A 14,789-nucleotide genomic window follows, 5' to 3' on the forward strand; every position below is an offset into this window, starting at 1 on the left:
ATGTTATAGAAAAGTTATATTATATTCCGTAAAAATCACTTACACACACACTTGGTATCATTCGCCACGTGCCACGTGCGCCATCATGTAAGAAACCAAACAAAAACAATCGCCAGTGAATGAAACATTGTACCTGTTCATGTGTCCAATATATATAATATTGACCTTATAATGCAAACGACTATTGCCATACCTAACATCGATCTACTTAATTCGCCCTGTCCTTCAATATAAAAAAAAACAAAGCAAAGTTTCACCAGCGATCATTTCAACTGACATAGCTAGAGTAAACTGTATAGCGAAATATGGACAGATATGGTCAAATATGGTCTAATGTTGCCGTAATAGGTCACGAAAATGTAAAAATGTACCGTTATTGTCCTATTAGAATCGAAATAAAGAACTGGAGCACCATTTTATCATTGTTTTACCACGGGCTGGCCATTTATGCCGATATTTTACCACTCGCTTTCACTCGGGGTAAAATAATGCGACATAAAGAGTCAGCCCGTGGTAAAACAATGATAAAATGGCGTTTCCGTGATTTATTTCTTTAAAAAATCTATCTGTAACGAGACCTAACGTAAGAATTTTCTAGTTAGTTACATGACCTAAAACAGGTCAACATGTGAACTCGGTGCATGTACATTTTTAATGTAGGTTTATATACGTTTGTTCTCCCCTTCCTGATTCCCCTAACTTCACAGTTATATTTAGATAGACATGCACAAGTCACATGACCTATGCATGATGTCATGGAATGTTTTAGACTGAGGCAGTTGGACCCCAAACAAATTTCAATGAATTTCACTTGATGGAATGTAGCTTTCCAAACTTCATATTTATTGGACTTCAATAGTCATTTTACGATTATTTTGTGCATCTATTCATAGCATGTATTGCGTAAATCATGTAGTATTTTTATTACAACACACGAACTATGCCTCCTAAGGTAAGCAACAGGGGTCGCAATGTGCATCGTACTTATCGTATAATTTGCCAGAAAATTGGACTGCTGATCAGCTTAATACTGAAATTTTAAACTTGGAATATGTTTCCTGGGTACGCGCACCGATCCCACTTGGTTTCATTGTATAAATCATATTGTCATACACGGGAGGTAATCGTAACAGCTGAAGAGCCAGATTTTGGAACTGCTGAAACTATAGATTTGATGCCGTAAGATGGAACAGCTGAGATAATCACGGCCGAAACTTCCGGTAGTGCATGAAAAGAATAATAATATATACAATGAACTTCTCAGTGTAATTCGAGAATTGTCAGCCAACGTCAATGCATTAAAGAAGGACATGTACTCTGTTACGAATGACATTTAAACGTTTTAAGGCACCAGACACGTGTTAGTAGCTGCAGGAAGTCCAGATCAGGCGGGGTCAGAGCTAAGGACAAACATGCCTATACAGCTCTGGGGTTCCCGAAGAACTCCAAGAAGACACAACACTTAGCAGACTATATTTTTAAATCTTAACTGACTATTCATATTTTACCAACACACAGTACACAAATTCTAATCTATTCGTCAAAACTAAGTTCGGCTTTGCAAAGGAATCTTTGCCTTTTGTAGACACAGTATCATCTCTGTTACGTAAAAAGGTATTAGCAGGTAAGGATGTTTATTTGGCAACATTGCTCATACCACATTTTAGTTATTCTGAAGAAAGACAATGAACGTCCTACCCCAGGCTAAATTAAACAATTGTCAATAGCAGAATTTGTTAACGATTTCGGGATATACAATAGCATTAATGTGTGAGGTTTCCCCGCATAGACATGCTGAACTTGATCTTTATGAAAGAGACTTTATAAATATGGCAAGCCGGTATGTTGGTGATGGCTTTTATGAATTTCATAATCTTTTAAGTGCTAGTGCTGCAGCCCACCTCAATATCAAGGATTGCCAGTAGATTGGTCTGTCAGGAAGTCAAATTAGTTTATAGTAGTTCAGCGTATTGATGTATAGCATAGTGCTGCATCAGCTTTAGACAGGGGCCTAACAGTGAATTATTTTTTCGCGGTAATTCCATCTGGAGAAATTGTAAATTTTTTTTATTTCATCCATTTTCATTATTTTAAATGTCCAGAGATACCCGTTGACGTTTTGATCAGTTGTCGTTATGGTCTATGATTGTAACAACAATGTTGTGGTGATCCTCCGGGGTGTGTCCGGAAAATCTCAGATGGCGACTAAGAGGGAGGTCTGGCTTACAATTTTAGTCACTGCAAAGGCCATGTTCATTCGCCTGTTAAAAGGTTGTTCTGTCTCGCCAACATACGGCATACGACATTGGCAAAGAAGATATATGGTGTTTTGCAAGTCACGTTGCAAAAATGGCGTATTTCTTTCCAGTGCAGCAGCTTTTAAACGTTTGGATATGCAGTATCTAGGCAAAGGTTGTGCATGTTTTATCTCTGTTGTGTTCTGAATTAGTAATAAAATTGGATTTGGTTGGCGTTTGACATGCATAAATCACCTCCTGTTTTTGGTTTTTATTAACACTATTTTAGGTAGGTGATATACAGTTTTATGATTTAATCATTTCTCCTCGTTGTAAGTTGCCCATTCTCGACTTATTGATTAGCTTACCGGTTTGATACATTAATTGCTACTTAAAGCTATAAATTAAATACATGTTGTTTGTTTAAAGTGAAAAATATATATAAATATATGCGATATTTCATTTTTTACGCTATGCTTTAAGCATTTATCGATAAACATATACAAAATTTATTGTTTAATCCGATTTTTTTTACATTTTGGAACATTTGTGGATCGAACAATAAATCCCATGACGTATTTGTCTCATTAATCTACAATAGCATGACGTCTTGGAAATGATAATAGTGGTAAAATTCCTTTATTCAAGCGAGATTTTTTTTTTTAATGTTCCTGGAGTATTTGAAAAATCGGAATGTTCCATGCTTTCTTATTTTATTTTATTTTATTTTCAACTATCAATTGATTGTGATCTTTACTATTATATCAGGACAAATGCAAAAATTACATTATAATTGTGTTACATATTTGATATTTCAATAGTTCAGATATTCAAAAACGAATCATGATATACTATACAGCATAGCCAGACTATCATCAACAATCAATGATTACATGATTCGTTGCTCTCGAAAAGAATGATTATGAAGACAAAGTAGATTGTTCAAAACAACACAATTGTCGACCGGTCATTTAGGGAACAGCATAATTATTGCTCCTCGGTATTAAATAATACTTTTGGCGTCACCTCAGGTATAGAAGATACCTCAGGGTAATGACATTTTTATTCCCTTAATTACCATTCAATAAATGTATTGTAAATTTTCATAATTTTATTGTCCATAATTATTATCAGATCAGTTTAGTCGGTTTGCTATTGCCAATACCGTACAGCCACTGAAACTCTCTTGTACTTTTTGTTGAATAAGTAAATATGTTTGTGTGTCTATAGATGCAGATGCTTGGTCGAAGATCAATATCTTAAACATTAACAAACGCATGCAATTTTTTAGTCAACGAACAAACATTTCGCACAATTACACTAATCAATATTTATTATAAATTTTTATGTGTGTTGTCATATAATTTCGGTGTTAAGATATCTAAATAGTAACGCGGAAGTAAAAACAATACTTGCCAATCAAGACATCTACACAAAAAAAAAGAAAAAAAAAGCAAACAACCGATAACATTTACTTTTTTCTCATTCATACTACCTAACTATTCTTGGTTTTGTTTATCAATCATAAAAAGTTACATAGATTATACAATATTATCGCATTTTATACGAGTTATTGTTTTTGATTGGTTGATTAACGTTGAAGAAGAATCATTGATTTTTTTCTTAAATACAGATCTCTATGCAGAACAATATTAATGTTACATAAAATATGGTGTGTGCAGAAATGATGAGCATTGTTTGTTTGGGGCCTGTCTGCATTCTGAATCACTTCCTCTAATGGCAGTGTCTGATATAGATTGATACTTAAGATTTGACATGTATTTTTTTATACAAATTTGATGACTCAGATTATTTTTTGTCTTACCTTATATTTCCAACAAACAATAGTAGACCCTGTGATATGGTTGATAAACGTGAGTGCAATAATTTGAGAGCTATCTATATAGACATGCCTATTTGTCAGACCTACCAAATGAAATAAAGCAAATGCTAAAGTGGACTTCCCTGAAATTGTAAAACAGGAAGTAAAACAAGTTGATCAAATGTTTAGTTATTATGAATATACTTTTATTCAAAGAAGTAGAGATTGTAATTACCGATAGTGTATACATGATAATCATTCATAAGTTTGAATCTACACAAATTATGTTTACAAACGTTTGAGAGTTTACAGTTGTTGGGTTTTAATTTTTTTCCTTAACATTGTCTAACGAAGCCTTCGATAAAACTGCCAATACAATACAGATCATTATTGACCTAGGTCAATATGACGTCTTGGACTAGTTAGTCAATAAACGTATAATTGCGTAAGGTTTTCCATACTGACTGAGTTATTGGTCCCCGGCTAGTCATATTGGACTTCGGCTACGCCTCAATCTAATATGGCAAGCATCGGACCAATAACTTAGCCAATATGGAAAACCGTACGCAATAGTACTATAACATTAACCAGCTGCAGTCCTGCCGACGGTGTCAATCTTCATTAAAGGGTGCATACCAAACAGTAAATTACTGAGAACTTGATTTAAAATCTTCACGATACCCCGTCTCTGCTTTTGAAGATATGACTCTGCCCTCGTTCGGCCAGTTAATATTTGGTATTGTTCTACATACTGACGACTTCCAGAATTGAACTGTATTAGATGCATAACCGAGAAATTTAAAACACGAAACTTCGTGTAAGTAGATAATTAAAAAAAAAGGATCATATTTATTTTCTGTATGAAAAATGTTAATGATATGTCTTTTCAATAGATTTTAATAGATTATAGTTGACCTAACAAGTGAAACGAATTATATTTGCTTTTTTGGTGCTACTTAAAGTAATGGATATCTTTGTGTTAGTTTCCTGACATTCTGAGCGTAGTGATTGAAATAATATGATATACACTAATCTACGTTGTTAAAGGTAATTAACAGATTTCCCAGTAAAGTTTACTGAAGTTAAATATTGTTCTATACTTAAAAGACTTTGAAAGTATTCTTGTGCCATAATAAATAAAATGAAGACAACAGCTTTACATCACCTAGACTGAATCTCACTACGGACCTCTAATATTTTAAAAGAATATTTTTTTTATCCTGATTAAAGCGTTTTGATGATGACTTGAGTTTTTATGAGCAACTCGGCGGGTATTTCTAGAAAAGCAGAGGACGGTCCACCTGGTCCATGCTCCCAGTTTTTATTATAGTCAGAGTTGCTCATTTGCTTTTGTTTCTTTGTATCTATGATTTAGTTACTTTGTATTCGTTGTTGTGTATGTCTGTTTTCCATGTCTGGTCTTTGTCCTTTGATTACATTCTTCTGATTACCTCTATAACCTTGGTTCCCTATATTAATCTTAAAATGTACGTCCACTTTGTAGCATCCAATAATCTGTCATCAGCAACAGTATTCTACTTTGTGAAAATAAATTGACTATATACTTTGTCATTTTTGGAAACAAAAAATGTACACTGCTAATTACCAAATAATTTGAAATAAACACATACACATATAGCTGCGAGGAAATTTATTGTGAAACATGATAAACTTTGATTGGATGCAACATCAAAAATTTCCTTAATATGACACATGTTGTAAACCTAAGAAATTGTCAAATCATCAAAATTACTACAATATCAACAACACCATAACGACGGAAATAACAATTAAATTAATGATAAAATGAAAACATAGAAATTCAAAAAATTACACTAAATATGTTTTTTACCTCTAAACATATTTAAAAAAATACGTGAACCGTCGGTTGAACTAAACTATCCAAGCTTTTGAAGAAAAATGGTATCATACTTATTAAATCAATATTTGTCTATATAGTGAGCAAGTTCCAGTTCCAAATTTTACATACCATGTTTTCTCTATTTTCATAGCTGTAGTTCTCTGATAAAATATTTTCTGCAATTCACGATCACTCATTAATCGTTGATGTCTAGTAATGTAACTGTTTTAGTTCTTTAAAAATGTACTATCAACTCCATACATTTGAGCTAACATTTTCATCCCTTTGGGGTAGTTTTCTCTTTGACGTATTTACCATATCCATTCTCGTTATACTTGTTTTAACCATATTTTTATGCGAAGTTAACGTGTTAGTCCTTTTTTAATTTTGTGTTGTTTTTGTCTGGTTTTGATTGGCTACTTTCGAATAGTGTCTAGCATGACCAAAGAAGTTGCTACATATCAAAATAAAGATATCAAATATTAATTATTACTGTGATAAGTGACACAACAGTTGTGATTATTTATTCAATCTGCTGTGTGTTGTCGGTTACGTCGTCTAATGCCAATATCTATTTATTTACCCATAATTTACCTGAACAATAGTGTTGACAACCTGTTACGTGTCTTTTTTGTATTCTGCCAATGAAAGCAAAACACCAAAATGCCGTTGTGTACTTAAAATTGTAAACACACCATACAGTACTTTAAGATCTAAAATTATGTCTGTCATCATCTTGTAAAGACTAATCATACCACATATAGTTAATAAGATATATTAGAGATCCCATCTACCGTGTGTACTTCTTACAGCGATTGATCAATTATTCATTTACATCTTATATTTTGTTGAATTGAACGATATCGCCCAAATGTGCATTGTTTTTGATGGACCCCCTTGTTACTCGTTTCGGGGTGCTTCATTATTGTTGCTTTACTATATCCGAATTAACCTCACTTGCAATATGACACGTATCGCTGGCGGAGCTAGACATGCTTACCCTTTCAGAGCACCTTATGTGACTCCCATTTTTTTGTGGGAGATCATAGTACTATACTGATGTGTTTTTTTGTGTTTTTTTGTTGTGTTTTGTTTGTATTTTTGTGTTTTTGTTTTTGTTTTGTGTTCTTGTTTTACATTTTTTATGTCAAATTTTTGATATGCAATATATTCATTCGATCGTCTTTCTTTCCTGTTCAGGCCATGTCCTTGGATAATGACGTATTCAAATTGCCCTATCGTCGACACTTCCGTATTTTTGTCGATAATTGAATACACTACACTTAAGTTTCGAAACAGCGTATGACGTTCGAAATTCACTCTAGACGATGCAGCCAGCCCTCTCAGAAAATGTAAGAATCTTGCAAAGTCGGAAAAATGTGAATGATTTTACACGACGTTATCCGATTGTCAAACGACGTTTGGTTTGAATAATGTATCCAAAGGTCTGTCTGTCGCGGTTAGTAAGAGAAGAAAGAACGAGTGCTGCTGCGTGGAGCTTACATTACAGTAGGACAACCGGAGGCACCTGCATAGAAAAATATCTAATTACAGGTGGTTGCTAGGAAGCCAATACGGCGGCAATATTTTAACATCAATTTGAAATCCACTTTTTTCAATTTTATAGACTGTTGGTTTTAGATAAAAAAATGATTTGTCTTTTCCAAGGTCACAAGGTGGGACACCAAAGACCTACAACGACGTTAGTATAGACTTAGCAGTATAGGAAACATATTCCAATTTCTGGCGTAAATTCCGTGCCGAAAATTATGATTTTGTGTTGTTGAAGTAACTAAGTAATCCAGTCTATATATATTTTTTTCATGTTCAGGTGACTTTAATTTTCTTAACGAATTATCTAAAAAGTCTACTATAGACAATGGCTGCAAACCGGCTATGGCTCTTTGGCGACTTTTAGTAATTAACATCTTAATACCACCATTTTCCAACCATCATATATTTTTAAACATGGTCGTCGCCTTAATGCGATGATCAACCTCTACATTTAACATCCCAAATGTTTCATATGAATATTCATTTTCGTGGAATTTTAACTTTATATGGTAATGATAATAGTTGCTTGGTGACATTTTCTTAAAATCGATGAAGTAGTTGTAGGGTTTTAATAGATGTTGAAATTGCTATCCAATAGTTAAGTGTTGGATGAACAAATGTTTTCAGTAGCGAAATGACAATGAATGCAATATAGACCATTATCCCTTGAAATCCCGAATCTTTTTGACTGTATAGAGCTTTTTGTTCTTTATATATCTTTCACCACAGTTGTCATAGTTGGCTGGCTGATGTGGAAATGCATATCTTTGTGACCTTATCGGAAATAGGCATTACTTCTCGATTCATCTGGCGATGAGTAAATGTATGTATCATTTATGAAAACATGACATTTTTTGTTGTTGGTCGGAGTTAAGAAGCTTCTACATAGCTGTATTATGAGGTTATATCTACCAAGATGTGTGCTTCTTCCTGATTTGTTACCGTCAATTTGCTTTTGTCGGCAAAATATTTCCTCCGTGTTATATTGAATGTATTTTATCCTGAAGGTGGTTATTATAAAATTTGAAAATATCCACACTTAGAGCTCCTCGTTGACAAGTTCCTTGTTGGACAAGAAAAAGTTTAGCCTAAGATGATGAATGTTATCAAGGCAATCTATAATTAATACTGTTTGAGTAGGAATTTCCATATGAAGGAGTTCACAGATTATACTGGAACGTCTCACTGCATTAATCACCGATCAGATTTCGCTTCAAGTAGAACAAACATGTTTTTTATTGAGTTCTTTATTTTCTTTTAGGGAGTAGAACAAACAGGGTTTCTTTTATTCTTTTTATTTTTATTCTCTTTTTAAGCGCCTCTTTCATTATGAATATACTGTATAAAGAAAAGATTTGTTCATAAATTCCCTTTACTGATTAATTTGAATTTCTTCCATTTGAGGTTCAACTCTATGTTTAATTTATAACCTTAGATAGTTTTGAAGAGACCGTTATGCCTATGTAGTTGTTAGCATCATCTTTGATATTTATACAGGTGTTATTTCATTGTATCTGGTAAAAGCATAGTTAAACACTGAAGTGGGTACTCAATTGGTGTCTGTCCTCCAAAATGCTACGTTTTGCAGATAGTACATGACAGTCTACACATTTATTCCTGTGTCTTTTTTTTTTTTTTTTTTTTTTTTTGTTTTTAATTTCCTTCATAATATCTTTATATATTTAACTTGTCTTTTAACGCATAATGTCATTTTTGCATATATCTAGAATTTGGGTATCGACATCAACTAATTGAAAATGATTGGTATCAGGCTGTCCAGTTGACAACGTGTTGCATTTGTTTAAAACCGAACCGAATTTGAGTAGGAATTCAGAACTTATTTCTTACGTGTGGGATGTCATGTGAACATCATTGAATGTCATTACTGTTTTTTAATAAGTTTATAGAATAATTTGTGATGGATATAAGCAAATTAAGATATTTTGTTAGTTTCCCTTTAATGCATCATAGCTTGTATCGGAGATTCTAAAAATCAAGTGCTATTCTCTTTAAGAATCAGCCAATGGATGAATCGTGATGGAAAAAACACACAAATCTTTTCATGAAATCTTATTCAACAATGTTATCTGAAATGCAATAATAACATTTATTTCTTTTTAATTGTCTATGGTAATTTGAGGTATAAATTCTTTGAAATGCATTGCAATTTCATCTTCAGAGGAATAAAACTCGCATTTTCCCTACCATACTATTGAAACTTTGAAGTCGCTTTTCTGCATCCTCTGACACTTTTAAGACAAAGTATCAATTCGTCTTCAATAAACCGTAAACTATGTGTCCAAATTGTCAAATTCGTGCGTTATTTTTCTGAGCACGATTTAGTTTTTGTGTTTTTTTTTCAAATTCGCCTGATTCTTACAGATTCCAGCACTTTAAATATCAAACAGTGAAGTAAAAAAAGTCAATATTACAACTAGGCTTATTGTTGTAGACACTATAGAAGAAAATAAAGCTTTATTTTGTACATGCGTCAAAAGTATATGAATGATCTATGATGCATAGAAGTTATAAGAGCTGCACAGGTCGACTTTAGATACATCCTTGAACCTAATGATTGAATTGTGTAAAGATTAAGATAAGACTACATTAAGTGTTTTAACAAATAACAATTTGCTAAAGTGGACTTTTTTTCCACGAAAAGACTACTGGATATCCAACGGAGTATAACAGGATGGAATGTCTCGTTTCGTTTTTTTTAATTAAATTTATGACTCAAATATATCAATGCAACTGACACCCTACATGTTTCGAGGAAAGGATAGACTTAGTCATGACTGAGATATTTTGTAAACAGAAACAGAACTGAACTTTAAAAAAAGAATGAAAGGCAAAATCCCGTTTTTACCTCCATTATCATCAGACTCTCATTTCTTATGAAATATAAGAATAAGTTCGCTTTGTAATTGTTTCATTAATTCCAAGCCAGCTTGCAAAAATGACCTCTAAGGGATTGTTGGTCTTCGTATTTCAGTGTTCTTTCGAAGTTTGTATCACGGCAAATGTTGGTAAAAATATAATAATTGTTCATGGTAAGACAAGAATGACTACCGATGTGATGAATGACAAATTATTTCTCAGCATTCTGATCATTCTGTACACTTTATCACTTGGATACTTGTAAAAATTTGATCTTGTTATGTAAGTCCTTGGAAAAGGGGGGGGGAGTGTATTGACTTTCATGTAGTTGATGTAGTTTTCATGTAGTATTGATGTAGTTGAAGAAAACATGCAATGAACATTTAAAATGAAAATTAAAAGGTTGAATAAATTTGTCCTTCCCGAAAATGGACAGATTAATGTAAAAACTACGTCAATTTTAATACTGCCATAATATGTGTTTTCTGAAATATTGACATCACACTTGTCGCACCTAATTTAAAAAGCACAAATAAAAGAAAACAGATTATGAGGTTAATAAAATCCTTTTTCCGGTTAGTTGTTTCCATGAGAAATCCTGTCCGGTAGTAAACCATTTGACTTACATTGACTTAACATAGATGAGTAGTAACATTTACAGAACACGGAACAAAATCAAAGTAAGTTCTTTGCATTCCGTGTTACTTCTCTTGTTCCGTGCATGTTTTACCGGCAAGACTGTTATATCACAAAAATACATTGCGAGAGAGGATTAAGAAAGACAAAATGAATTTTCGAAACAGATCATTGTTAATTCTGTTATGATTTGAATTTCACACCTGTACTGACTAACCTTTGATAAAACTGCCATACTAAGTACATTTGCCGATTATTAGTTATGTATATATAAATGTAGTTGAATAGTCCTTTACGAGTAGGTGCTGACCGATGTCTCTCTACCAATATCACGTGATTCTCTTCAAGTTGAAGTAAGTGTTCTTTAAAATTTTAAAACATTTTGAAAAAAGTTAAAGAAACAGGTAATAAATACATTATACTATTATATTGACTCGTATATGTAGGTTACAGTTGGGACAACAATTCAAATATTAGCCCTCCTATAAGTCGACATGTTTTTGTATGATCACCTATTACGTATTTTGGTTCAATTGTCAGCGGTAATTCTTACCTAATTTTGGTAAATTTTATTAATTGAATATTTATATATTGCATGTATATAATTTCAGAATGTTCAAGGTTCTAGCCCTTCTACTTGCATTTAATCATCAAGCGCAGTCATGGGATCCGGACGCTGGATACGTCAAATCATGGACAAATTATCCAAGTGTAACTGTCAGTGCAAGTTCTTCTTCCAGTCAAGCAATAAATGTAATAGATAACGATGATAATACCCAATGGAATTCAGGTTCTTGTTTACCTAGTGGGTATGTAAACCGGCGGGACGAAAATATACTGCTAGGATTGTGCGCTTCTGGTCACTGTTCTGGCACGACGGCATCCGACGCTGATAAAATGACTGATGGCGACCAATCATATACTGTTGCTCATGTAAATGTAAGGACTGATAGTTCTGGTCAACCTGTTGCAAAGGCTATCATTTCGCTCCAGAACCCAACTTATCTGGCATTAATGTCAACCTGGGGAGTGTACAAAGCTGACACGAGACTCGATTTACATTATGCAAATCAGACGATAGAAAGTGTGAAAGTTTTAAACCCCACGGATAACTACAAACAGGTAACATTGAGTAAAGCATACGATGGCGTTATAAAGATAAGTTTAACATCAAGTCAGAGTTTTCTTATTAAAGAGGTTTCTTCAATTGGTGCAGAAGGATGTCGTGAACACATTACAGTAGATCTTGGATTGGCAAGAGGTATCGGGGTAGTCCGCACCCGTCATTGGGCTGGAACAAACACAGCTGCGAAGCTTGTAATGATGTTTTCAACCGATAACACCACATGGGTACATCCCGTTAATTTGATTCCAGACGCATTACATGGCGTTACTACAAACCTTAGTCCAGTATTGTCGTCAAGGTTCATAAGGCTGTCATACACATTGGTGCAGAAAAACTACAACAAGGTGTACTGCTGGGAGATAGACGCCTGGGGTCTCAATCATGTATGGGGACAACCGATTGTTGATAAACCTCAAAATCTGAAAATGAGAGACATTCTTGGAGTAAATGGAATATGGGGTTGGCAACACAACAAACACAGTGACAATCTAAAACCTGGCGAAGGTCCGCAGTTGTACAACGTGGTAGCTTCTCATGCCAGGAATTACCACAACCTTGAATGGGATGTTACTGACCCATCGAAAGACCCACAGTATGAAAAGATGGCCAATGGACATGGTACACAGTCTAAAAGCTGGGTAAATTGGGACAGGGAGTATCGTGCTTGGAGGAATGCTAATCTAACTATCGATGTTTCATGGCAATTTACAAATAAGATGGTTCCCCAGAGTCATTGGTCTAACCCCGAGTTAGAAGCTTACAATCTTGGGAGACATTTTGCAACCCATTTCGGCTCGGAACATGGCGTTGGGTTAATTGATGCTGTCGAAGTTGGTAACGAACCTTGGGACTATGAAGCAGGATTTTACAATAAAATTTTGAGGGGGATGAGTGCCGGTTTGCGAGGTGCCGATTCAAAAATCAAAATTCTTCCCGGAGCGTTTCAGGCTCACGATAAAGACCACACAGGAAACTATATTGGAACGAGAGTAACCCAGGATCTTGCTCAGAATATAAGCGTCGTAAACTTCCATACATACAGCTTCATGGTAAATGACAATGGAAAGCGTGTAGCAAACTACCCGGAACACCCGAACTCGGAATTCAACAGTATTAGAAATATCGTTCGATGGAGAGATGTGAATATGGCGGGAAAGCCAATATGGGTGACTGAATGGGGATGGGATGCTGATGGAAAAGGAGAAGGGTGTACTTTCCCGGAATGTGTCTCAGAAAAGGCTCAGGCCTTATACGGAATAAGAGGACTCCTGATTTTAACTAGGTCAAATGTACAGAAAGTGACCTGGTTTTTCTATGCCAATTCACAATACTGCAATACTTTGTTCTGTAGAAGTGGATTAACTGCATCAATAGCCCAAAACTTCACCAAGAAAGATGTTTTCGTAGCTTTTCAAGAATTGCTGGGAGTGATCGGAGATAAATACTTCCTTGGTGTTTACATGGAAAATGTTACCGGATATATTTACATGTACGGAGACTCCACAATTGATCCAGCCAGTAGTCTTACACCACAACAAATCATGCAGCGTGCATCACACTTGGTTGCTTGGAAACCTGTAAGCGCATCAGATACCACTACTTCAACTGTTCGAATTGCTTTGCCGCGGAATGGATATAGTTTATCTGCTAAGAAGTTCACAGGTGAAAGTCCAGCGATGATTGACCACCCAATACAAAGCACAGTGACGTTAGAACTTTCTACACATCCCATTGTTGTCGATTTACACAGTACCAATGTAAATACTGGTCAAGTAGTTGGCTAAATAAAACGATAACTAATAGTTGGCCAAATACAACAATGTCTATATCAATAAAGAAAAAGTGTCCTTGAACTGTCATATTACCCCACCGCATCTATTGACGAGTACGCTTCTTGAGAAATTTCTTTTATATTATCTCAAGTGTGCACATTTCCTTGAAATACATAACAATAAATTTTCTTAATAAACAATTGTATTACTACATTACCTGAACAATTGAAAGCATAAATTCATTGAATTGAGTGTCCTTATATATGGCATCTTATTTTCCAATTACCGATAGTTAAGTGAATGTGCATGAACATGGAAAAGTATCATAACATTCACTGTTATCATCAATAATGTTAAGCAATTTATATTCAATGATAACATGAAGTTGTACGCGTTGTAGTGCTACGCATACCCCCACTCGTACAGGAAGTTGATATCAGGCAGCATACAAAACCGCTTAAAACGTATGTCTTTTCTATAAAAAGCCGTAAACCAAATTTCAAATTAATCTTCCCGATTGGAGCCGAGATACTTGCGACGAAATTCGTACGGACGGACAAGGTTATTCTAATGTACCATCCACTCGTTGAGTCGGGGGTATTACTATATGTGCTTAAAGTTAGGATGTGCATGTTTCGAATTTCTTTTAATCGTAGAAAAACATGTAAGCCTAAAACGAAAAAAAAAACCAAACTAACAAACAAAAAATCGGGGCGTGGAAGAGTAATCAATGGAACCAAGATTCTGCGGAAATCAAAAGAATGTAATCCAGGGACAAAGACCAGACATGGAAAACAAACACACACAACAAAGAAATATCCAAAATAATACGTACAAAGCAACAAAAGTAAATATCAACTCAGACTCCACTAAAAACTAGGAGCATGGATCAGGTGCATCGGTA

The 14,789-nt window shown here is 34.5% G+C and overlaps 1 protein-coding gene across 3 annotated transcripts; it reads left to right on the forward strand.

Annotated features, from left to right (window-relative positions):
* Positions 1-1,605: 1,605 nt before the first annotated feature.
* Positions 1,606-14,098, forward strand: LOC148604428 (uncharacterized). 3 transcript variants are annotated; one of them, XM_088547820.1, is made up of 2 exons: positions 1,606-1,624; positions 11,599-14,098. In XM_088547820.1, the coding sequence occupies exon 2, from the start codon at positions 11,600-11,602 to the stop codon at positions 13,895-13,897; it is 2,298 nt and encodes a 765-aa protein (XP_088403946.1). In that variant the 5' UTR covers positions 1,606-1,624; position 11,599; the 3' UTR covers positions 13,898-14,098. The 3 variants fall into 3 exon arrangements, with proteins under 3 accessions (XP_088403946.1, XP_088403945.1, XP_088403944.1); XM_088547819.1 differs by lacking the exon at positions 1,606-1,624 and adding an exon at positions 10,920-11,031; XM_088547818.1 differs by lacking the exon at positions 1,606-1,624 and adding an exon at positions 11,201-11,340.
* Positions 14,099-14,789: the final 691 nt, after the last annotated feature.

The sequence above is a fragment of the Perna viridis genome, chromosome 10 (assembly GCF_037379345.1).
Source record: "Perna viridis isolate PV_CMFRI_1.1 ecotype Kerala chromosome 10, ASM3737934v1, whole genome shotgun sequence".
Lineage (NCBI taxonomy): Eukaryota > Metazoa > Mollusca > Bivalvia > Mytilida > Mytilidae > Perna > Perna viridis.

Coding starts and splice junctions, on each gene's coding strand:
- LOC148604428 (XM_088547818.1), top strand. CDS start 11,300: ATGTCTCTCTACCAATATCACGTGATTCTCTTCAAGTTGAA. Junction 11,341..11,598: donor GTGATTCTCTTCAAGTTGAA/GTAAGTGTTCTT, acceptor ATATAATTTCAG/AATGTTCAAGGTTCTAGCCC.